The following is a 25,371-nucleotide window of genomic DNA, read 5'->3' on the forward strand; positions in this document are numbered from 1 at the left end:
AACTTCCCCGCCAAGTAACCTGGACCCCGGAGTGTGAGCAGGCATTCCAACACTTGAAAGATGCACTTGTTAATGCCCCTGTCTTGGCCGCTCCCAATCCAACTAAACGTTTTCTTGTTCACACAGACGCTTCTATGTTTGGATTGGGGGCAGTACTGAGCCAAGTCGGGGCCGATGGCGGAGAACACCCCGTGGCTTACATCAGTCGCAAACTTTTACCTCGGGAAGTAAGCTACGCCGCCATCGAGAAGGAATGCCTGGCTGTGGTGTGGGCCTTGAAGAAATTACAACCCTATTTGTATGGACAGGCTTTTTCTTTGCTCACGGATCACAACCCGTTGGTCTGGCTGAACCGGGTGGCTGGGGACAATGCCAGGCTGCTGCGCTGGAGTTTGGCGCTGCAGCCCTTTGACTTTAACATTCAATACCGCCCGGGTAAGCAAAATGGGAACGCCGACGGGTTGTCACGACAAACTGATCTGGAGAAATAATCCGTGAGCACCCCGGTCATCCCCAAGCCGATCCGTGTGGGATCAGACTGTGTATGCCGGCTTGTGGGCAAGGGGGAGCAGTGTAGCGGAACGCAGTAAGCCTGTCCTGCAAAATGCCTGTGTGACTGTAACTGTTATATTTTTACCTATGTTGAAATTGCTATTCGCCTATGTAATATGTGAATTGTATGTTATTCGGTAGTTTCCATCCGTACTATATACTTCTGGAAACTACCGAACGGAGAGACCACCCCGGAGAGAAGTGTGCCAGCAATTAAGGTTCACATTCTCTCCAAACCGCAAGTTAACAGGCTCACTAACAGTGTGTCTGGGTGGCCGCCATTCGGCATGCGTACACGTGGCGGCGGCCATCTTACGCATGAAAATCTCAGCGGTGTTTTGTCGTCGAGTGTCTGGAACTCAAATCGGACACTCAAACAACCAAACACCGCTGAGACCTCCAGAGCTCCGTAACTGCCGAACGGAGAGAGTTAACGAATCCCCATTCGGTAGTTACAAAGTACCGAATGAGGGAATCACTATCTAGGGGAATTAAAGTATGGATGGCAGTTATAAATGTCTGTTTTAACTGCCGAACGGAGACCGACCGCAGGGCCCATTCTCATGGAACCCTTTTCGGATACCAACTCGTGTGCGGTCGGTCAAACTTCACCTTCCTGTAACTGCCGAACCACTGGTCCGATCTGGGTGAATTTTGGATATTATATTCACCCAGATCAGGGCTACCTAGCGGTACCCTAATATTAAAGATATGTGATGGTTTAGGGGTACATCTAAGTTTGGGGTAAAGTACTGTACAAGTTAAGGGGATTATGACGCTCTCTGAGGGGAGGAGATGTGTGGGAGGTAACAAGCACTGCATTGGTTACTGTCATAATTACTGTAGTTCCCTCCCTTGCATGGGAGCAGGCTTTATAAGAAACCTTGGAATAAACGATTGTCAGTTCTACTCCTGAAACTGTGTGTCGTCCAGTTATTGGGAGTGCTGTGGGGATATTTCTGTACCCTTTTACCTGCTGGAAACTCTGCTGTGGATTTACTAATGACTTGTTCCTGAGCCTTCCTTGGATCTAAAGTGGAGAATAGCTGCGAGAAATCAGCTCTCCGCTACAGGGGACATAACAGGGATTAAACTGATAGGAATAGTACTACTTAACACACCACTCCTATCTGGTGGCACATTATATTGCACGCGCTGTGCCCAAAATTTGAAGTAGGAGGACCGACCAAGCATGTTTTTCCATCTCCCGCTTCCTAAAATCGATGCCTTATATACACGTCCCCTGATAGGGGACGTAACAGGGATTAAACTGATAGGAATAGTACTACTTAACACACCACTCCTATCTGGTGGCACATTAGATTGCACGCGCTGTGCCCAAAATTTGAAGTAGGAGGACCGACCAAGCATGTTTTTCCATCTCCCGCTTCCTAAAATCGATGCCTTATATACACGTCCCCTGATAGGGGACATAACAGGGATTAAACTGATAGGAATAGTACTACTTAACACACCACTCCTATCTGGTGGCACATTAGATTGCACGCGCAGTGCCCCAAATTTGAAGTAGGAGGACCGACCAAGCATGTTTTTCCATCTCCCGCTTCCTAAAATCGATGCCTTATATACACGTCCCCTGATAGGGGACATAACAGGGATTAAACTGATAGGAATAGTACTACTTAACACACCACTCCTATCTGGTGGCACATTAGATTGCACGCGCAGTGCCCCAAATTTGAAGTAGGAGGACCGACCAAGCATGTTTTTCCATCTCCCGGTTCCTAAAATCGATGCCTTATATACACGTCCCCTGATAGGGGAAGTAACAGGGATTAAACTGATAGGAATAGTACTACTTAACACACCTAATATAAGGGTTGTTTCAACTGCAGTAATTAATACCCTTCTGAAGGCCATGAAAAGCTTGTCTACCTTTATGGAGTTGGGTTGCCCTTTTCCTGGTATATTTCTAATTAGGTGATCATTCAATTTCATTCTACCAAGGAGGTTCTAAGTTCTTCAATCCAGGATTGCCGCCCCCAAATGCCCAGGCAAATTCCTTGTAAGCCTGGTGGCAGGCTGCTAGCTGAACTCCAGGCGGGCAGCAAGGGAGCGCTGATTTGTGAGCTCTCTCTGCTCAGCTCCCTCCCTTATGTCATATTCCAGCTCCTGGCATCACTCTACGGAGCTGAGCAGGGAGAGCTCACAAATCAGTGCTCCCTCGCTTGCTGCCTGCCTGAACCTCAACTGGCTGACCCTCTGCCTGCATGCCTGTGTCCCTCCCTTCCCAAACAGCCCGACCAGCAGCCCCAGGTAAAAAATCCACCCAGCTCTCCCAATGGTAGGGAGGCTGGGTGGATTTAAATTAAAATTTGAAAATAATCTGAGTGTTGGGGGCAAATGTGTTTGTGTGTCTTGGGCTCAGTGTGTGTGTGTGTGTGTGTGTGTATGTGTGTCTGGCTGTCAGTGTGTGTGTATATATCTGTCAGTGTATGTTAGTGTGTGCCTGTCAGTGAATGTGTGTATGTCTGTCAGTGTGTGTCTGTGAGTGAGTGAGTGTATGTCTGTCAGTGTGTGTCATTGAGTGAGTGTTTGTTTCTGTGAGTGAGAGTGTTTGTATGTCTGTCAGTGTGTGTATGTGAGGGTACCTGTGTGTCTGAGTGATTGTGTGTGTCTGTCTGTGAGTGTGTCTGTAAGTGTGTTTGTATGTATGTCTGTCAGTTTGTGTCTGTGAAGGAGCCAGTGTGTCTGAGTGATTGTGTGTGTTTGTCAGTGTGTGTCTGTGAGTGAATGTGTGTCTGTCAGTGAATGTGTATGTATGTGTGTGTGTGTGTGTGTCTGAGTGATTGTGTATGCCTTTCAGTGTGTGTGTGTGTGTGTGTGTGTGTGTGTGTGTGTGTCTGTGAGTGTGTGTGTGTGTCTGTGTGTGTGTGTCAGTGATTGTGTGTGTCTGGCAGATTGTGTCAAATCAGTGTGTGTGTGTGTGTGTGTGTGTGTGTGTGTGTGTATGTCAGTGTATCTGAGAATGTGTGTCTGTCAAAGTATGTGTTAGTCTTTAACAGGAAGATGTGTGTCATTGACAGGAAGGGGTGGGACAATATAAATTAGAGGGTGCCCAAGTTCTGTCATGCCTAGGGCAGCACATATCCAAAATACCCCACTGCACACACACACTTTTATTTCCCATATGTATACTATATTATAAAATAATTAAAGCATTTCCTAATATATTATACATATATCTTGCATGTATATGATTACATTATAAGTGTATTTTGAGATATATGTGTATATATCTCAAAGTACACTTATAATGAAATCATATATGTGCATTACATATGTATAATATATTATCAAATGCTTTAATTATTTTATAATATATTTTAAAAATATATAAAATGTATTACTCTTTTAACTGCCTGGGGGAGAGCCTAACAGCTCAGACAGTCCCCCTGCTGGCAGCTCCACAGACATCTATTGCACCCATGTGATCATGGTGATCACATGGCCCTGGAGGGCTGGATCAGTTCTGCAGGGGGACTTCTGGGGTCTGAATCAGTTGTCCCTGACCTGGATCACCGTGGATCGGCAGTCCAGGTAAGTAAATGGGTCAGTTTTTGCCATGGACGTATCAGGTACGTCTAAGGTCATTAACGAATGTTTTTTGTCGGATGTACCTGATACGTCTGCGGTCGGGAAGAGGTTAAATATACAGTATATGTTCTTGACCTAGATTAAATATACAGTATATGTTCTTGACTTAGATTAAACATACAGTTAATGTTCTCGATTTAGATTAATCAGAGTAGCAGAATATAAAATCTGTTCTGTACATACAGTGATTAAGAACATTTAAGACAGCCTCAGGCTGTTTGCCCATAATTAGGATCTACAGATATTTAGATTATTGAAGGCTCTGTTTGCCCACAATAAAGGTGCACACTGGATGATAATCCCACTCTGGACCCATAGAAAATGACGCAACTTTGAAAACGCCATGCTCCGGGCGTCCACATATTACACGCCACTTCCTGCCAGATGTGACACAACATAGGTGTGCTGGATTAAATCACCATGGAGAGGTATTTAACAGCAGGATTTTGCAAAGGATGTCTATATATAGTAACAGAGACTGAAACATATGATATCAGCATCTGACCCGAAACACATAGTAATTGGGACTTCTCAATTAAGTTGTTATGGTGTCTGGAGCTCCTGGATGTCATCTTTGCTCATAGGATCAGTTTAGGAAGATCAACTTTAGCAACATTTACTTATTCGTCAAAAAGTTGTTATGGTGCAAGGCGGTCCCTGGCGCTGGCTGACCTTTAGGGGTTAAACGGTTTTTGAATGGTTTAACAGCAAAGCAAGTGTTCCAGTGCCAGATCGCTCTGCCCCCTTCCTATCTCAAATTCTACATAACAGAAGCCTATGTTAGCATCCGGTAAAGAGCTACTGATTGGCTTACAGTAGTCAGCCGATGCTTTAAGCCAATCAGTAGCTCCCCATTCATATAAAAGGTACATGCCATTTTTATGACTGGTAAACTGCTGACATTGTGTTATAAGTGTTTGTCTAATCTGTATTTTATATTGTTTCGAATCAGTCTCTTGGGAATTCATTTCACCTTAAAAAACCTTTTGAGACATCGGAGTCTGTAAAGGATTGAACTTTCATGGAGTGCTGACTTGTCAATGTACAAACTCCTACTGGCAGAAAAATCCGTTCTACACACGAGCCAAGTATGAGATGCCAATAACACAAGCAAGTTGTCGTTGCTATGTGTATTTGTGTGAGAGAAGGTACAAAAAATATTGTACGCATGAAAAAAAGAAAAAAAAAAAGATATGAGAGTCAGGGCAAATCAATAAAATAATAATAATAATAATAATAATAATAATAATACCAATTATAATAATAATAATAATAATAATAATAATAATAATAATAATAATAATAATAATAATAATAATAGTAATAATAATAATTAAAAATAAATCCTGTGTAAGCAGGGATTCTAAAATTTGGTACAAGAAAAATAAAATTGCTGGTTTCTGGCTCCAGCAAGTGTTTCACAGATCCCATACAGATCCCATACAAAACTAAATGTCATTTGGTGGGACAGAGGGGTAGGCAGGCAAATATGTGGGGGGCAGACAGATAGACATAAAGGCAGAGAGATGGAAAGTGAGACAGACAGATGGCCCTATTGATTACAGCAACTTACAATCTCACATTTATTGATGGAAGGAATTAGTCATTCATTCTATTCTTCCACAACCGGACTTTGAGAATTATTCCAGTTTAGATATTTTTACCTTTACCTTGAATTTGCACTTTACTGAATAACCCTTTGGCTGTGCCATCGTCGGAGAGGCCCACTCCACAGACAGAAAGACAACAAAGATAACTGGACAATCAACATGGAAAGTGTTTTTTAAATTCTACACACCAGAGATACCTTGACTTGCAACATAACTGTTCTCAAGATTATTGTAATTGTAACTCACTAACATAGTAGCGGTTTATTGTTGCTAGCTATGCCCTTTTGAGAGTTGTCTTTTCATGATAACAAGCTTCATAATTGGCTTATCTCCTTGGTGTCGTAAACTTTTTTTCCTGATATTATTAAAAAATACACAAAAATGAAGGAAATTATATTTTCCGTTTTTTTTACAATGGAAGTTGAGGGATCTTTTAATGAGATTGTCCCTATTGTAACATAAAATCAATAAATCCATGACATTCAAAGCAAATATATACAGAATAAAATGTTGGTTACCTCGATATATCTGTAAACTGGTAACATAATGGAATCTCTTATCAGTTTAAGCAACGTGTATTGAAATACATGTCTTGTAGAATATAAACCATTTCAAGCATTTTATCTTTTTGATAAATATTGTTACTTCGTTTTGTTGAGTCTTCATGGGTGATGATTACATCTCAAAGCCATTATTTCACAAAATAAATAAATGAATGGATAAAAGTATATAAAAGGGCCTTTTGATCTTTCTAAGAATAAGAAAGGTATTCTAGAACCATGGAGAAAACTCTGAGAGATTGAGAACGAATTATTAAACAGGAGAATGCACGGTTTCAATACACACAATAAGGACTGGCAGTCTGTAGGTCTATTTATGAAGCAATGACAAGTACAATGTAGGCCAAAACAGTCACATTTTCAAAACACAAATATACAAAGTTGGGGATTTACTTTCAAAGTTGTATTGGTCCACCACAAATGTGTGATTGAAAGTTAGGGGGTGTGACAAGGTTCATTCATAAAAGTACCAATCTCTATTGAAACCTGCACTTTGTGTAAAAAGGAAAAACGAGGGCACACTCTTCACACATGAAGCAGCTCAGTAAGCTAAAGTTCCTTAGGTATTTGAAGTGTGTAGAGTGTGTCCTTTTTTTTTCCTTTTTACACAAAGTGCAGGTTTCAATAGAGATTGGCACTTTTATGAATGAACCTTGTTACACTTCTTGGCTGTCAGTCAGATAACCAGTTATGTTACTTCCTGGTTGTTTAGCTCAGTGAGCTAGTAATTGCACCTGTCTTGTAAACACTTGTGCATTGTGAATTCCGTCATTGGACAGCTACAGAAAGTCTAGGCTGGGGAAGCAGGGGGAGGAGGGGAGCCTTGAAAGACTGCAGGCAGGAGAACTGCACATTGTATCAAGATGTTTTAACGAAGATAGATTAATAGATAAATGATGGTATGACAGAGCTCCTATACTCTAACTGAGTATCTCTGCCAACTCCTCTTATCTGGATGGAAGGATGGATGGATGGATGGATAGACAGGCAGAGGGATGGAGGGATGGAGGGATGGAAGGATGGATGGATGGATGGATAGACAGACAGATAGATAAGATGGATGGATGGATAGACAGGCAGAGGGATGGAGGGATGGATGGATGATGGATGGATGGATGGATGATGGATGGATGGATGGATGGAGGGATGGATGGATGATGGATGGATGATGGATGGATGGATGGATAGACAGGCAGAGGGATGGAGGGATGGAGGGATGGAAGGATGGATGGATGGATAGACAGACAGATAGATAAGATGGATGGATGGATAGACAGGCAGAGGGATGGAGGGATGGATGGATGATGGATGGATGGATGATGGATGGATGGATGGATGGATGGAGGGATGGATGGATGATGGATGGATGATGGATGGATGGATGGATAGACAGGCAGAGGGATGGAGGGATGGAGGGATGGAAGGATGGATGGATGGATGGATAGACAGACAGATAGATAAGATGGATGGATGGATAGACAGGCAGAGGGATGGAGGGATGGATGGATGGATGGATGATGGATGGATGGATGATGGATGGATGGAGTTATGGATGGATGATGGATGGATGATGGATGGATGGATGGATGGATAGACAGGCAGAGGGATGGAGGGATGGAAGGATGGATGGATGGATGATGGATGGATGGACAGACAGATAGAAAAGATGAATGGATGGATGGATGGATAGATGGATGGATGGATGGATGGATAGGCAGACAGATAGATAAGATGAATGGATGGATGGATAGATGGATGGATGGATGGATGGATGGATAGGCAGACAGATAGATAAGATGGATGGATGGATGGATAGACAGGCAGATAGATAAGATGGATGGATGGATGGATAGACAGGCAGATAGATAAGATGGATGGATGGATGGATAGACAGGCAGATAGATAAGATGGATGGATGGATGGATAGACAGGCAGAGGGATGGAGGGATGGAGGGATGGAAGGATGGATGGATGATGGATGGATGGATGGACAGACAGATAGATAAGATGAATGGATGGATGGATGGATGGATGGATAGATGGATGGATGGATGGATGGATAGGCAGACAGATAGATAAGATGGATGGATGGATGGATAGACAGGCAGATAGATAAGATGGATGGATGGATAGACAGGCAGAGGGATGGAGGGATGGAGGGATGGAAGGATGGATGGATGGATGGATGGATGATGGATGGATGATGGATGGATGGATGGATGGATGGATGGAGGGATGGATGGATGGATGGATGGAGGGATGGATGATGGATGGATGATGGATGGATGATGGATGGATGATGGAGGGATGGAAGGATGGATGATGGATGGATGGATGATGGATGGATGGATGATGGATGGATGATGGATGGATGGATGGATGGATGGATGGATGATGGATGGATGGATGATGGATGGATGGATAGATAGATAGATAGATAGACACAGACGAACAGATGTCAGATAGATCAGATGGACGGATGGATGAACATTGAGTATCTATGTTTAGAGGGGGTGTTCAAAGCAGTTTATTCTGCTGTAGGATCTGTTTATATGTTTTTAGTATCTCTGTCTCTCGATGGTTAATTAGAAGTTGAGCGGAAGGTTGTTTAGTGAGGAATGTAACATTTCAAGCTCAGCAAACAGAGCCTCTAACACAGTGCCACAAAGAAACCTCCATCTTATATAACAGCTTTTATTTTCTAGAGAAACTTGACCCATTCCACTTTACAAACAATGACACAAAGAGTCTGGAATCCAGATAAACCTCTTTCAGTGTTGGCAGTCAACAACATTTACTCGATTATTATAATGACAGTAGATTAAACTATCACATGGCCAGGCCGTAGATGAAATATTTAATAACAATTGTTTTATGTTCACATTAAGAGGTGTATTCACTAAACAATGGATTCTGGTGAATTCAAACCTGTAAATAAACCCCTTTAGGGTAAACATAAAAGACTCATTTATTAAGTAGACCAATTTATTAGAAAAACAATGCAAAGTTATGCACTTCAGGGAAAAGAATGCGTAAGCAACTTACACCCTAAATGGTGGTGAATTAGGGATAACCACACACGACAAGGATTTGGGAATCGTTATAGACAACAAATTAGGCAGCAATATGCAATGTCAATCTGCAGTTGCTAAGGCCAGTAAGGTTTTGTCATGTAAATAAATTCTCGAGATGAAAATATAATTTTGCCTCTTTATAAATCACTGGTAAGACCACACCTTGAATATGCTGTGCAATTTTGGGCATCTGTTCTAAAGAAAGATATTATGGCACTAGAAAAAGTGCAGAGACGAGCTACAAAATTGATAAAAGGAATGGAGCATTTTAGTTATTATTATTATTATTGGTATTTATATAGCGCCAGCTTATTTCGCAGCGCGTTACAATAAAAGGGGAATTTACTAAATGAGACAATAACAAAGTCTAACAGGAACAATAGGTAGTTTAGGACCCTGTTGAAACAAGCTTACAGTCTAGAGAAGGCTTCCCCAAACTCCGGTTCTCCAGATGTTGCTGAACTACAAATCCCATGATTCTCAGCCTATCTATTTCATTCATAGAATCATGGGAGTTGTAGCTCAGCAACATCTGGAGGGCCGGAGTTTGGGGAAGCCTGGTCTAGAGAAAGGTTAACAGATTTAAACCTCTTTAGTTTGGAAAAACTGTGCCTCAGAGGGAAGATAATAGCATTATGCAATATATCTGGGGTCAATATAACCATTCTCTGGAAATCTATTCATAAAGAGGACTAAACATAGGACACAAGGTCATGTGTTTAAACTGGAAGAAATGAGATTTAGCCTAGGCAAAGGAAAGCTTTTTTACAATAAGATTAATAAGGATGTAGACTTTTCTGCCTGAAGAGATGGTGTTATCAAGGTCTATTCAGATGTTTAAACAGCAATTGTAAAAATACTTACAAAAACACAACACTCAGGGATATAATGTTTATCCAAGGAGCTATCTGACTGCATTTCTGGGGTGAAGAAGGATTTTTTTCTAATTTGCTGCAACATGGGAAGCACTACACACTGTGTGTTTTTTCTTTGGGATCAACAGCAAAAACAGATGTGAGGAAGGCTTAACTTGAGGCACGCATGTCTCTTTTCAGCTATTTAACTATGTAACTATATAACCCTAATAGCTAAATATACACACAGCCTCTACTTTTCTATTGTATAGTTAAAACTCTAAGCAATATAACCTCAACTACTAAAAACTTTGCCATATGACAGGAGGCTTCATATTTTGCTATATCTTTCTTTACTGAACTCTATAGCAGCAAAGAAATAGTAACAATAAACAGAACAACACATCAGAAAACACCACATATGAATATAAAGGGTAGTAACATGAAGTAATTCCTCTTTCTTTGCTGTTCCATCTCCCGTTAGAGCCCAATTTTATGGTGAATTGGTTCTCCAGACATTGGAGGGACAGCAGTGACTGGAGACTGGACAAGGGAGTCTTCAAGCTCCTGGAATCCCTCCGTGGTTCACTCTGCCTGGAGCTGTTTTGCACAACTATCATCAGATGCAGCAGCATTTAAGCTAGCTCCCCAATACAGATTGCATTGGGCAATACCATGGGGCTAACTCATGGGGCATATGCCTTTTTTCTATTCACAAAGCTGGCCAGTGTGATTCATCATTTTATTTTTTAGTTTTTATTTTTTTATTTGATTCATGATATGATTGATCATTTTCAAACACAAAGACAAAATAGTTATTCTGGTCTCCCCTCTGTTGCAGAGCCAACCATGGTTTCCAGACATTCTAGAGCTCTCATACAAGGATCCTCTTCTTCTACTGATCTTCCTGATACTTCTACAGACCCACGGGGCAATCCTCATCCTTTGTTTCTGATGGCAAGTTGCAACTAAAGACCTGGATGGTTGCCGGAGTTCTGCCATTTCAGTTTCACATGTTCCCATTCAAAGGGTTCTTTTGGTAAAGATCCTCATGCCTGATGAATGTTGCAAAGCATTAAACATTATCCCATATGTGGGACATGTTCATGGTCCTAACTTTTTTATGTGATTGGTCTCTCACGATGGGATTCCCCTTCACCAGTTATTGGTTAAATTTGCATTCTTTTTATGCCTAGTTTCATTTCAGCAGGCCTCGGACATTCGGGCTTGTTATGTGGATGCTTTTTTATTATACCTTGAAGGGGTCACTTTTTAGATTTTCCATTGTACTAAGTCAGTGATGACCATGGCCCGGTGGATCAGTGGCTCTTGCCTTCATTGCCCATTCCGTCCAGGGTGCGGTAGCATTGAGTGTTTTGTCTTCGAGTACATCACTTTCTGATATCTTCCATGCTGCTGATTAATCTTGGGAAGATACCTTCTGGACTTTTTATTTCTGTCCCTTGGTTCATACATCTTTTTCTAGATTGTTCAAGCATCAAACAAAATATGAAGCCTCCTGTCATGTGGTAAAATTGAAGTATTTCCTGTGTGCTCTGCAATTTCAGTGGACCTGTTCACACTTCTGAGTTTGTCATATCTTGTTCCGATGGCTGTTGATTCCTGTTATGTTCTTTTCTATGTATGCAATTTGATGTTCGCATCTCGAAAGAGGAGGGGGTTCATGTTACTGCCCCTTATATTTATATTTGCTGTTTTCTGATTGGCTGATCTGTTCATGGATCCTTTTTCTTTGCTGCTATGGAGTTCAGCACAAATAAATATGACAAAATGCTTGGATCCTGTCATTACTAAAATTAGGATTATTTGTACACTAAAGCTAGCATAATCTTCACTTGCTGGTCATCCATGGCTGAACTGCTTCAGACAAATAATATGGAAGTGATACTTCCACAATATTTTAGCTTTTGCAATGGGACTTACCTATGGGTGCCAGGAGAAAAACTATTTTTCTCAAAGTAATCCAAAAATGGTTTGAAGGTAAAAAAGGAGAAAGGCATTCAAAGACAATAACAATACATTTAGCTGTAGTTGTGATGGTGCTTAAAATGTCTTAGCACTTCACTGAATTCCTAAACTTGACTGTGACATTGCAGGGACAGAAAAACCAAAAACTACACACAGCACCCAAACTTTCTCAAATGACAAAAAGAGTCATTCATTATGTTCCCACTTAAAGAAATTTGCAATGGAATAACTATCTTGGTTTGTGTAGTGTTTTCCTTACAAATGATGTAAAACATGAAATTTGGTTAATTGTGCCATAAGGAAGCTGTTTTTTTTTTTAAGTAAATCATGAAAATTACATAAAAATACTTATTATTTTAATACTAACTGCTCTGTAGAGATTGTTACATTTATTAAAAAAGCTAGATATAATTTAGTAATGAAATGTTGAATTAGAATATGGAGTGTGTTCCCATTTAGCCATTTAGAGACAGACAGTGACAGACAATTAGTCTACACACTATACTTGTATTGTAAAACTTTCTTCAGGTTTGGTAACTTAAAGGACACCTATCAAATGGAAACACGTTTTTACTGCAATAATCCTTTTAGCAAGTTTTGAAATATTTTTTATTTAAAACAAAGCACATGTAAAAAAAACCAAAAAAACTCATCCCTACCTTTACACATGACACGACAGGATCCGTCAGCCATATACATGCACCTTGTGTCAGACAGTGTTAGAAAAACTACCGTTAGTCTCTATGGTCTTCCCTGTTTCTGTGCTGGGAGTGAAGCCTGGAATACCATAGAGACTAACTGTTTGACCCAAGGTCTATGTATATGGCTGAAGGATTCTGTCAGAGACTAAAGGTAGGGATGAGTTTTTCTATTTTTTTATTTTTACATATATTTAATTTAATCTATTTCATTTCACAATTCAATAAAAGGATAATTATATTAAAATAATTTTGAGGTGACAATTGTCCTTTAAGAAGTTAGGACTATCAGGGACACTTCGTTTTTAAAGTAAGGACTAATTATGGCTCTTCTCCATTAACATAGCACTCCTATGAATTTTCAGAATTTAGTATATGTGTCTGTGGGGAAAGATGCAGATTTTCTTTACAGAATGATCAGGATATCGATGCAGACCCAGTCCTAATTTAACATCATGCAAGGACATTCAGCATTCAATAATAAGAAACTACTGTACCAATTGAAGATTTGAAGTGACCAACTTTAACCACTTTAGGACCAAACTTCTGGAATAAAAGGGAATCATGACATGTCACACACGTCATGTGTCCTTAAGGGGTTAAATCGTGCAAGCACAGTCTCACTGTTAATATTTGCGAGGTAACAATAATGATTATCTAGAAGGATAATAAGCACACTTTGAATTGAAGCTAAAGATGAACTCATTCCTTTTAATTTGCTATGTTTGAATTGCTTCCTCAAACTTTTTGGAACACACAGGGAATTTCCATATTAAAAAAATACCATTTGTAAAGGAGATAACCTAGTTCTAGTTATTCACTAAAATGTACAATTTGTGACTAAACAAGTCCTTTTTAGACCAAACTAAACTTTTCCAGTTTTTAGAAAAAGCATAACTGACTTGGACGTTTTCCATCATTTGGGACTGTACCGCTGCAAGCAATTTTACTTAGAGCTAGTTTAGGCTCTACGAAATGTGAATGCAATTCCAATTATAAATATTGAGCGTTTTATCTTCTTTCCTAAACAGTTTGCACTATTATCTTTCATTTTGTATCTTTTTACATATGTTGATAAGCTCCCTAACCAAGAACTGATTCCCATGAATAATTTAAAAGCAGCTGGGATTGTGATCATTGGACCATGAATATTGAACTTTATACTTTTATTTTTTATTTATTCCATACATATTTCTTAACTCATTTTATCTGTTGATGCATCCACTGGCATACCCTGATTTTGTGTATTTTAAATTATTCATTTTTTCACAGCAGCCCGCCCTTGGCCACACCCCCACTCACACCCCTAGAATTAAAGTGTCCCTCTTTATCCATTTGAATTGTTAGGAGGTATGACTGTGCCTGAGCCTATTAGGAAAACATGATAAATACATCTTACCAGCTTGCTCTAAGAGATTCCATCATACAATCCGGTAGAATATAATATTCACTGTTAAATGATCACTGAAATTATGTTAACCACCTGTGCAATGTTCCTTTAAAAGAAACTTGATATAATGTTTTCAAAAAGCAAAAATGTTGCAAAACAAGAAAAAGGAAAATCCACCACCAGATATGTAAACATTAACTTGACCTATTTTTGTTTTATTCCAGATATCTGAGGCCTTTTAAAGCTACCACCACCCAACCAATATTCACCCTATGTGTGTCCACCGTTTCCTAATTATTTATAATTAAGGTTTCATAAGAAAAGAGAAATGTATAAAATAATGTTTTTTTTTATTTTTTTATTTATCCAGTCATGACGGTTACATTCTCACAGATACAATGAAACATTATTACAGCTGGTATAACGGAAACACAGAGACGCTCAGACAAACCCACAGACAGTCTCAGCCACTCATACAAATACTCTCACAGATACACTCTCAGCCACTCAAACTGACAAACATTTTTCAGACACTCGCTCAGATACATTCATATACCCAGATGCACTCTTAATGACATACTAAGACTCACTTGTACTCAGATGACACACACAGACATTTTTTCTCTCATTTAATGCCATACCCCAGATGCAAGTAAGTAACCACTAACATCGTCCACAGTAACAGCATATGGGGAATTAGTTAGACTGTCCTGAGTTGAGGTATGTAGGGATGTTCACTAAGCATCGATAGCTGAACCTGCTGACATTTGGCTTTGGGGGTTGTAAAGGATTTTTATGTATTTACCTGTGTGCCTTCGGTTATGCCTTCTCCCTGCAGTGTAAATTCGTGTAATAAGTTTGTTTCTTTTATGTATGTCGAGCAATGTATTCGTCTACCGAACAGAGACCACCCTGGGTAGCAATCAGAACTTAGAACGTTGAGAAAACCGCAGCTTAATTGCTCCTAGGTGGCCGCCATTCGGCATACGAACACGTGGTTAGAACCACGTACAAAGGATGGCGGCCATCTTAAATCTCACGAATGCGGTCAGCGGGACTTAAGCATGAATTGCCTGGAACTGTTTTCGGCATGGCAATTCCGCGAACACCCATTTATCATGGAAGTCCCACCTGACTACTTTCCACTTCACGAATCAAACCGGCATTCGGGATGTGGAATCTACCGAACAAGGGGAGCATTTCTATATAACCAACTGCAGTGTTCGTATGGTAGTTTTCGTGTAATTAGGCGCGAACGGAGACCGGCTCTTGCTACTGATTTCATGGAACTGCAAAGTGGATACCACCACATGGCGAGCCGGTCAAACGTCCACACGATGCGACATGGAAACTACCAAATGGAAATTCGTAAGATTTGGATATGTGACTCCCAGTATCCTCAGCTACCCAGGGATGTAAATGTTATAATTGTATGTGTTATGGAAAGTACTTTTCTGAAAATTTTAAAAATTGTAATGTTGCTGGCCAGCAGATAATTGAGTTTAGTATGTTGCTGAAACTCAATTATCCAGCCTGGCCCAGAGGAGGAGTCTGTTACTGTTTAAATTGAATGCCTGTTGCTCCCAGTAAATCAGTCTTGTACCAGCATTAAGCTTTGGCTCATGTGTGGATTATTTGGCGATACCAGCGATATTTATTCCTGTGGATTCTAGGCGATACTCTGCTACTGGGAAAATGAATACTAGAAGGTGATACAAACTACTACCGTCACAGGGGTGCTGTGTATACCCTGTTGCCATGGTGTTGTGTATATTTGCCCATATTATAAAACAGGGGGGCTGCTCCTAACTAGCCTAAAGTGACATGGATGGAAAGGATCGTTTCAGTCCTGTTTATGATGACATGTGTTTTTGTTTATTTGTTCCACGATCCATCAGTTTTAAAACAATCAAAAGAGTGAAGTGATGCTTCAAGACTTCAAGACTCCCTTTTTCGTTACCCTCATTATCAATTTTAGCAAATATTTTGTGAAACAATCTGTAGAGCAATAAGAATGTGTTGGTATGCATCATATTTCGCTCTTAGTAGGAGTGGAGCAAGTTTTAGTATAAAGCGCTTTAGTGTTTAAAGCCTCATAGATTTGTATCACTAGAGTAAACAAAATAAAGCGATGTGTGTGCAATAAATGTATTTACATACCTTTCACATTTTACATTGATATAAAGTCTAACATGTCTCACAAATTACAATACACAAAAAGTGAGAGTGTGCTTAATGTTCATACTATAAACATAATACATGTTCATGTTAATGGTTCTTTATTGAAATACCTTAGATTAATGGTAAGCTTATTAAAAATGAATTCATTGCTGTGTTCGTAAAATACTCATCATTACCTGCGCCATGATCTTCCAGTTTGCAGAGAGTTTTCTATTTAAACATTTTGTTGATACTTAATATGTTTTTTTTGTACAATAATGTTTAACCTGAGGAGGTAACTTGAACCTGTTAAAATGAATGAAGTTTAGCTAAAATATAGTTTGAAACCATCCCAACATAAATATATAAGTTAACCCCTTCAGGACGGGTGACGGACGAGGTCCGTCATCCAGGGAATACCCTTAACGACGGGTGACGGACCTTGTCCGTCACGCGGTAAAATTAACCCCAGATCGCCGCAATCGCGGCGATCGTGGGGTTAATGGTGCTCCCGGTCTGCCTCTGTATTAGAGGCAGACCGGGAGCACCGGATCGGGCTGCCCCAGCACATGTACCCGCTCTGACAGCATGTCAGAGCGAGCACATGTGCTGTGTATACTTACCTTCCGCCTCCCTGCACTTCCGGGTTCACTGTGAAGTGCAGGGAGACGGATCAGTGCTGATCCTGCCCCCTAGTGTAAAAAAAAAAAAGTAAATTTAAAATCCCACCCCCCTTTACCCATTTTAATAAAAAATTAACCCCTTCCCTGCCATTTGATCACTGACTACAGTGATCAATTGGCAGGGATTACATTTTAATATGATCTGATTTTTTTTTAACCCCTGAGGGTTAATTCTTTTTTTTTTTAACCCTCATGGGTTAAATTTATTTTATTAATTAATTTAAATATTTTAAAATTATAAATGTAGCTAGCTGGGGAGGGTGGAAGTTAGTGGGGAATTGGGGGATTTAGTGTTAGGCTAACTAGGGGTTAACGTTAAAAAAAGTTTTAAAATAAGCTTTAAAAAGTTAAAAAATTAAGTTAAAAAAAGTTTTAATAACGTTTAAGTAAAAAATAAAAAAAAATAAACCCTTTACCCAGTCCAAATAAAAATTAACCCCTTCCCTGCCAGTCGATCACTGCCTACAGTGATCAAAATACAGATCACAGTATTATACTGTGATCTAATTTTTTTTAACCCCTGACGATTAACTTTTATTTATTTTTTAACCCTCAGGGGTTAAATTTATTTAATTAACTAATTTAAATATTGTATAATTAAATATTTTGCTAGCTGGGATGGGTGGGAGTTATGGGAAAATGGGGAATTTACTGTTAGTGCTGCTTACAGCTAGTTAGGGGTTAACGGTAAAAAAAAAGCTTAGAAAAATGTTAAATCTGTAAAAAAAAGTTTTACAAAAGTTTAAGAAACTTAAAAAAATTAATAAGCTAAACAAAAGTTTCAAAAATAGTTTTAAAAAGTAAAAAAAGTTTTAAAAAGTTAAAAAAATACATTTAATAACGCTCATTACCACTACACCTGGTACAAGCTAGCGGAAAAACGATCCCACGCTAAGGTTCAAAATATGCCTTTTGAAATACCCTGGGATGTCTTCTTTAAGAAATGGTATGGCTTTATGGGGTATTTGGATTATATAGCCTGGTATAATACTCTAAAATGGGACATGGGCACAGCGTAAAAATGTAAAGTTTGAAAAAAATGGAATGGCTGTGTCCCAAATGTGCCCCTCCTATGTCCACATTTACCTGGCAAAGGTAAATACGGGGGTATTTTTGTACTCAGCCGACATAGCTGAGCAACATATAAAGTATTATAGAGTGGTGGTACACATACAGTTTGCAAAATATACTGTGCAAACTCACTTTGTGTGTCAAAAAGGCAGAAAAAACGCTTATCACCACTACAACTGGTATAAGCTAGCGTAAAAATGATCCCACGCTAAGGTTCAAAATATGCCTTTTGAAATACCCTGGGATGTCTTCTTTAAGAAATGGTATGGCTCTATGGGGTATTTGGATTATATAGCCTGGTAAAATACTCTAAAATGGGACATGGGCACAGCGTAAAAATGTAAAGTTTGAAAAAAAATGGAATGGCTGTGTCCCAAATGTGCCCCTCCGATGTCCACATATACCTGGCAAAGGTACATACGGGGGTATTTTTGTACTCAGCCGACATAGCTGAGCAACATATAAAGTATTATACAGTGGTAGTACACATAAGGTTTGCAAAATATACTGTGCAAACTCACTTTGTGTGTCAAAAAGGCAGAAAAAACGCGTATTACCACTACACCTGGTACAAGCTAGCGGAAAAATTATCCCACGCTAAGGTTCAAAATATGCCTTTTGAAATACCCTGGGATGTCTTCTTTAAGAAATGGTATGCCTTTGTGGGGTAGTTTGAATTATATAGCCTGGTAAAATACTCTAAAATGGGACATGGGCACAGCGTAAAAATTTAAAGTTTGAAAAAAACTGGAATGACTATGTCCCAAATGTGCCCCTTTGATGTCCACATATACCTGGCAAAGGTACAAATACGGGGGTATTTTTGTACTCAGCTGACATAGCTGAGCAACATATGAAGTATTATACAGTCGTAGCAGACATAAGGTTTGCAAAATATACTGTGCAAACTCACTTTGTGTGTCAAAAAGGCAGAAAAAACTCTTATTACCACTACACCTGGTACAAGCTAGCGGAAAAATTATCCCACGCTAAGGTTCAAAATATGCCTTTTGAAATACCCTGGGGTGTCTACTTTAAGAAATGGTAGGCCTTTGTGGGGTAGTTTGAATTTAAAACCTGCGAAGATGCTTGGAAATTGCACATAGGCCCAGCGTCAAAATCCAAAGTTCTGTAAAAACTGATATGGCTTGGTCTCCAATATGGCACTGTAGCTTCACAAAATAGTGCCAAAGACATTCATTGGGGATGTCTTTTTACTCAGAAGACTTAGCTGAGCATAATTTGGAGGTTTTGAACTTAGTGGCACATATGAAATATACAAAATGCCCAGCAAAAATGCAATCCGTATGTAAAAAAAATGCCCCAAATTATTATTTACCACATACTTTGGCATATATTGGTGAAAAAATGGGGGCATGCTAAGGCACAATATGCACCTTATGATATACCCTGGAGTGTCTACTTTTACAAATGGTAGGCCTTTGTGGTTTTTTTTTTTTTGAACAGTCAAACTGTTATAATACCCCAAATGGAAGCATAGGCTCATTAAATCCGTCTCTCAAAATTCTACTGTGAATACTGAAAAGGACAGGTCTCCTGTATGGCACTGTAGCTTCACGAAATAGTGCCATAGACATACAATGGGGTGTCCTTTTACTCAGAAGACTTAGCTGAGCATAATTTGGGGGGTTTGAACTTAGTGGCACATATGAAATATACAAAATGCCCAGCAAAAATGCAATCAGTATGTAAAAAATGCACAAAATTATTTTTTACCACATACTTTGGCATGTAATGGTAAAAAAATGGGGGCATGTTAAGGCACAATATGCACCTTATGAGATACCCTGGGGTGTCTACTTTTACAAATGGTAGGCCTTTGTGGGGTTTTTTTGAACAGTCAAACTGTTATAATACCCCAAATGGAAGCATAGGCTCATTAAATCCGTCTCTCAAAATTCTACTGTGAATACTGACAAGGATAGGTCTCCTATATGGCACTGTAGCTTCACGAAATAGTGCCAAAGACATACAATGGGGGTGTCATTTTACTCAGAAGACTTAGCTGAGCATAATTTGGGGGGTTTGAACTTAGTGGCACATATGAAATATACAAAATGCCCAGCAAAAATGCAATCAGTATGTAAAAAATGCACAAAATTATTTTTTACCACATACTTTGGCATGTAATGGTAAAAAAATGGGGGCATGTTAAGGCACAATATGCACCTTATGAGATACCCTGGGGTGTCTACTTTTACAAATGGTAGGCCTTTGTGGGGTTTTTTTGAACAGTCAAACTGTTATAATACCCCAAATGGAAGCATAGGCTCATTAAATCCGTCTCTCAAAATTCTACTGTGAATACTGACAAGGACAGGTCTCCTATATGGCACTGTAGCTTCACGAAATAGTGCCAAAGACATACAATGGGGGTGTAATTTTACTCAGAAGACTTAGCTGAGCATAATTTGGGGGGTTTGAACTTAGTGGCACATATGAAATATACAAAATGCCCAGCAAAAATGCAATCAGTATGTAAAAAATGCACAAAATTATTTTTTACCACATACTTTGGCATGTAATGGTAAAAAAATGGGGGCATGTTAAGGCACAATATGCACCTTATGAGATACCCTGGGGTGTCTACTTTTACAAATGGTAGGCCTTTGTGGGGTTTTTTTGAACAGTCAAACTGTTATAATACCCCAAATGGAAGCATAGGCTCATTAAATCCGTCTCTCAAAATTCTACTGTGAATACTGACAAGGACAGGTCTCCTATATGGCACTGTAGCTTCACGAAATAGTGCCAAAGACATACAATGGGGGTGTCATTTTACTCAGAAGACTTAGCTGAGCATAATTTGGGGGGTTTGAACTTAGTGGCACATATGAAATATACAAAATGCCCATCAAAAATGCAATCAGTATGTAAAAAATGCACAAAATTATTTTTTACCACATACTTTGGCATGTAATGGTAAAAAAATGGGGGCATGTTAAGGCACAATATGCACCTTATGAGATACCCTGGGGTGTCTACTTTTAGAAATGGTAGGCCTTTGTGGGGTTTTTTTGAACAGTCAAACTGTTATAATACCCCAAATGGAAGCATAGGCTCATTAAATCCGTCTCTCAAAATTCTACTGTGAATACTGACAAGGACAGGTCTCCTATATGGCACTGTAGCTTCACGAAATAGTGCCAAAGACATACAATGGGGGTGTCATTTTACTCAGAAGACTTAGCTGAGCATAATTTGGGGGGTTTGAACTTAGTGGCACATATGAAATATACAAAATGCCCAGCAAAAATGCAATCAGTATGTAAAAAATGCACAAAATTATTTTTTACCACATACTTTGGCATGTAATGGTAAAAAAATGGGGGCATGTTAAGGCACAATATGCACCTTATGAGATACCCTGGGGTGTCTACTTTTACAAATGGTAGGCCTTTGTGGGTTTTTTTTGAACAGTCAAACTGTTATAATACCCCAAATGGAAGCATAGGCTCATTAAATCCGTCTCTCAAAATTCTACTGTGAATACTGACAAGGACAGGTCTCCTATATGGCACTGTAACTTCACGAAATAGTGCCAACGACATACAATGGGGGTACCGTTGTACTCAGCAGAAGTAACTGAACACATAATAAAACTTTGTACAGGAATAGCACACAACAACTTTACAAAATACACATGAGAAGTTCTTTGTTATAAGTTTGTGTGCGAAAACCCCCCAAAAACACAATTTTACTCCAATATTTAGCAGAGGTTGGCGTTTTTTTTTTTTTTTTTTAATTCTTTATTTTTTGCTGTGCATGTAAATAGTACAGGCTGGCGAGAGGTGCCCCAAAAGCAGTCCTCTGGCTTTTCCCACGCTAGACATGCTGGGCACATGAATGACAGGCACTTGTTTTTTTTTTTTTGTTATCAGGCTTAAACATTTGGATTTAAACACATATAAGTAAGTATAAGTAAGTTAGAATGGTGCTGTAACCATGCTATCAGCAATCCGAGTAATGTAATTGCGTATCATTAGTAGTAACATGCTAGAAACATGAACATATGACGTAAAATATCCATCGCTTTGCGGTGCTAGATTAGCTATGCTCATATATATAATCTATACACATTAGTGCCGCTTATCAAGGAGTTTCTGATATTCTGTTAATATACGTTTAACATGACAGGTACAGTGCACGAGTGAACAGAACTCAATCTTAGATCATTGTCTCTGGGTTTCGGCTTAGTTACATGAGTCCGCCAGATTGAGCAGGATTTGTGTGGTCGACTGTGCCTGCGTCGGCTCCAAGGTTGGTCAGCAGGTAGCTCTCCTGCGGCTCTCGCCACTGTGCCATCACTTGGTAGGTGCCGCTTGTGCCCTGGGGCTGCAGTTTAGTTGTCCTGCGCTGTGCGTTGGCGTATGGCGGTGGTTATGGTGTTGTAGGTCCGGTCTGGTAGGGTGGGCCCTTTCTAACTGGATGCAGGGTGGATGGTTTGTTGTTCGGTCGCTCTGGCATGTTTTGTCGGGATTGGCAGCTGTAGGGTCTGGTGACCCCTGAGGGTCTGCTGTATAAGGGCAGTTCAGTAGGGTCCCGTTTTGTGTATGCCTCTTTTCCCCTTATTGTTTGCCCACAGCCTGTACCTTGATCTTGCCATCATAGCCTGCCAGTATAAGCCTGGGATAGGCTGTCATGGTGGTCTGATGGTGCTTGGTGATTTCCCCTTCAGTCAGCTCGTTCATTCCGGCTGTTCGCTCACATGGCTGGCGCACGGCAGCCATTTTGTGGATTATCGCCCGCTGGAGCTTCCTTGCCAGGGCGGTGTTGAGGCCCAGGCCGACACTCTGCTTGATGCCCTTATAGACCGGGATGACCCCCCCCCCCCGTTCCAGAGGGGGGGAGGGAGCGAGACCCCGGCCGGAGACCTGGGAGAGCGGCCGTCTCATCCCGGCTCAAGCTCCATGCAGCTCCGGACCCCGGGCGGGTTACTGTCGGCGCCGGACAAGGTTCAGGCGGTATTTCGGCTCACCCCTGTTGCTGGGGGTCTGTGTGGTCCCGGTGTGGGTTGTTTGTCACGGGTGGCCTCCAATTTGCGCCGCCCGTCGGGCCCTGGAGCGGGAGCTCAGACACATGTCTGATCCCGTCGGCGGTCAGGCCCCGCCCCCCCATAAATATATACTTTTGTGTGGCAATTTTGTTTTCTTTTATGGCTATTAAGCTTACAAGACAAACATACCAAATTCTAAAATCGCTCCACATTAAAAGTTTATTTTACTCCTTGTGCTTTGTGACCTGTAACTACCAAAAAAAACTTAAAATCCCAGACACATTATATATTCTGTAATTCTTAACAACTAAATTAATTTATTTTTAATTACTTTCCTTAACCTGCACTAATTGTGCACACATTATTATTGCAAAAACTGTTAAAAAAAATCAAGATTTTTCATTTTTTTTTGCATTTTTCTGTATTTTTTAATAATAAATAAGCATTTATGTAAATATATGTTACATCAAATTAAAGCCCTTTCTGTCCTTTAAAAAACGGTATATAATATGCGTCGGTGCAATAAATTAGTAAAATGCAAATTGCAGTTGAACGCAAACAGCAAAAAAATGCAAAAAATGCTTGTGTCATTAAGTGAAAGACAAGCTTCTGAAGCTCTGCCCTTAAGGGGTTAAACATGTCTCTGAATGTGTTTCTTTTCTTCTTATTATTTTTGTCAGATAAGTCAGTAACACCAGATCCAGACAAAACAAACCATTAAGAGGCAGATTAACGTATTGTGTAACTGTCACTTACATATTCTCAAAGAGAAATTTGCTGACATATATGATGTGTGCTCCCATGTGACAACAATAACTTTCCCCCCCATAATCCCACCCTTTTGATTTCGGTATCCACCCCCTGTTTCTTTTGAAAAAACAATAAAACATAAATGTGAAAAAAGAGGCCGATTAACTGAGCAAGTAAATGTAACTAAAGAAAAAGTTACCTGTGCTCTCTCCTAAATCCCTATGTATTTTTAAACACACAGAGGTCATTTGGAGTAACTACATTTGTTTAGTTTAAATATACATAGCGATTCAGGAGAGAGCGCAGGTAACTTTTTCTTTGTTTTTTATTGTATGTATTGGGGTTGATGTGTACTGTGGTTGTGGCTTCCGCCCAGGAGTGATGGGAGTGAGCACAGGACTTGTTTTTTGTAATTAAATGTAACTGCAAAATGAAGAAGTGCTATAGAGCAAAGGACAAACGTTAGGAGAGGTTCATAGAGAAATGTAGCAAACTGAACAGTTTTACCAGTTAAATGCTTTAAGCTGTTTTATTACATCTACAATATCACGGATTGCTTACCTGCTTATCTGTGTTCATTTTCACGAATGCCATGATTTATCCAAACACATTGAAATGGTTTTTCAGTAAGTGCAAAACTCTGATTTACATCCTCATACAGGACAGAACGCTTGGCATGTTTCTGCTACAAACCAAATAACTCTGTTTACTTCCTTGTACCTGTTCAAACAATGCTTTCTTGTTAGCCTATCCTAGTCAAGTTAAGGAACACCGACTTCTGCTTATTCAACCGGATTCACTACTTTAGAAAAAAATACATGTTTTGTATCATGTTATAGCGCACCAACAGCTCTAAACAGACACGTTTGCAATTTGTTTTCAATATGCTTTTCCTCATTTGCAATTTTGTAATAAGTTTTTTTTGTGTTTATTTTCCCAACTGGTGGTGACTTTGCTTTCACTTTGAAAGCTATGTTTTTAATTATAAACATACAAGATAAAGCCCTGCTCTCAAACTCCCACTACTCCTGGGCGGCAGCAATGATTCTAATCATCATCTGACCCAATACAATCCTCAATACTTGCACATTTAATCTTTAATTTTACCCGAATGGGAATTAAAGTGTAAGCTCACCTGCCCCATCAAGGCAAGCCTCTTAGGCGAGTCCGACACTAACAATTCCCCTTGATAATTTCCCCAATTTCCCCATGTGCTCCTTATTAAGGGTTAATAAGTGTGAAGGGGTTAAAAAAAATAGCCCTCTCTGTCTCATTAGAGATTGTACCTTTAAGTTGAAGGAAGCGAGGTGAATTGTTAGTGTAGGACCCACCTAAGAGGTTTTAC

The 25,371-nt window shown here is 39.8% G+C and overlaps 1 protein-coding gene across 2 annotated transcripts in view; it reads right to left on the reverse strand.

Moving 5' to 3' along the window:
* The window catches only part of LOC134565981 (formin-I-like), a 178,042-nt gene extending 153,324 nt beyond the window's left edge, over positions 1–24,718 (reverse strand). The window contains exon 1 of one of the 2 annotated variants that reach the window (XM_063425689.1): positions 24,588–24,718. In XM_063425689.1, the coding sequence (XP_063281759.1) occupies positions 24,588–24,620 (33 nt within the window). In that variant the 5' untranslated portion in view covers positions 24,621–24,718. Of the gene's footprint in view, positions 1–6,026; positions 6,102–24,587 lie in introns of those variants that run through there. The other variant, XM_063425690.1, reaches the window with a different exon arrangement.
* Positions 24,719–25,371: the final 653 nt, after the last annotated feature.

Source organism: Pelobates fuscus, chromosome 6 (genome assembly GCF_036172605.1).
Source record: "Pelobates fuscus isolate aPelFus1 chromosome 6, aPelFus1.pri, whole genome shotgun sequence".
Classification (NCBI taxonomy): Eukaryota; Metazoa; Chordata; class Amphibia; order Anura; family Pelobatidae; genus Pelobates; species Pelobates fuscus.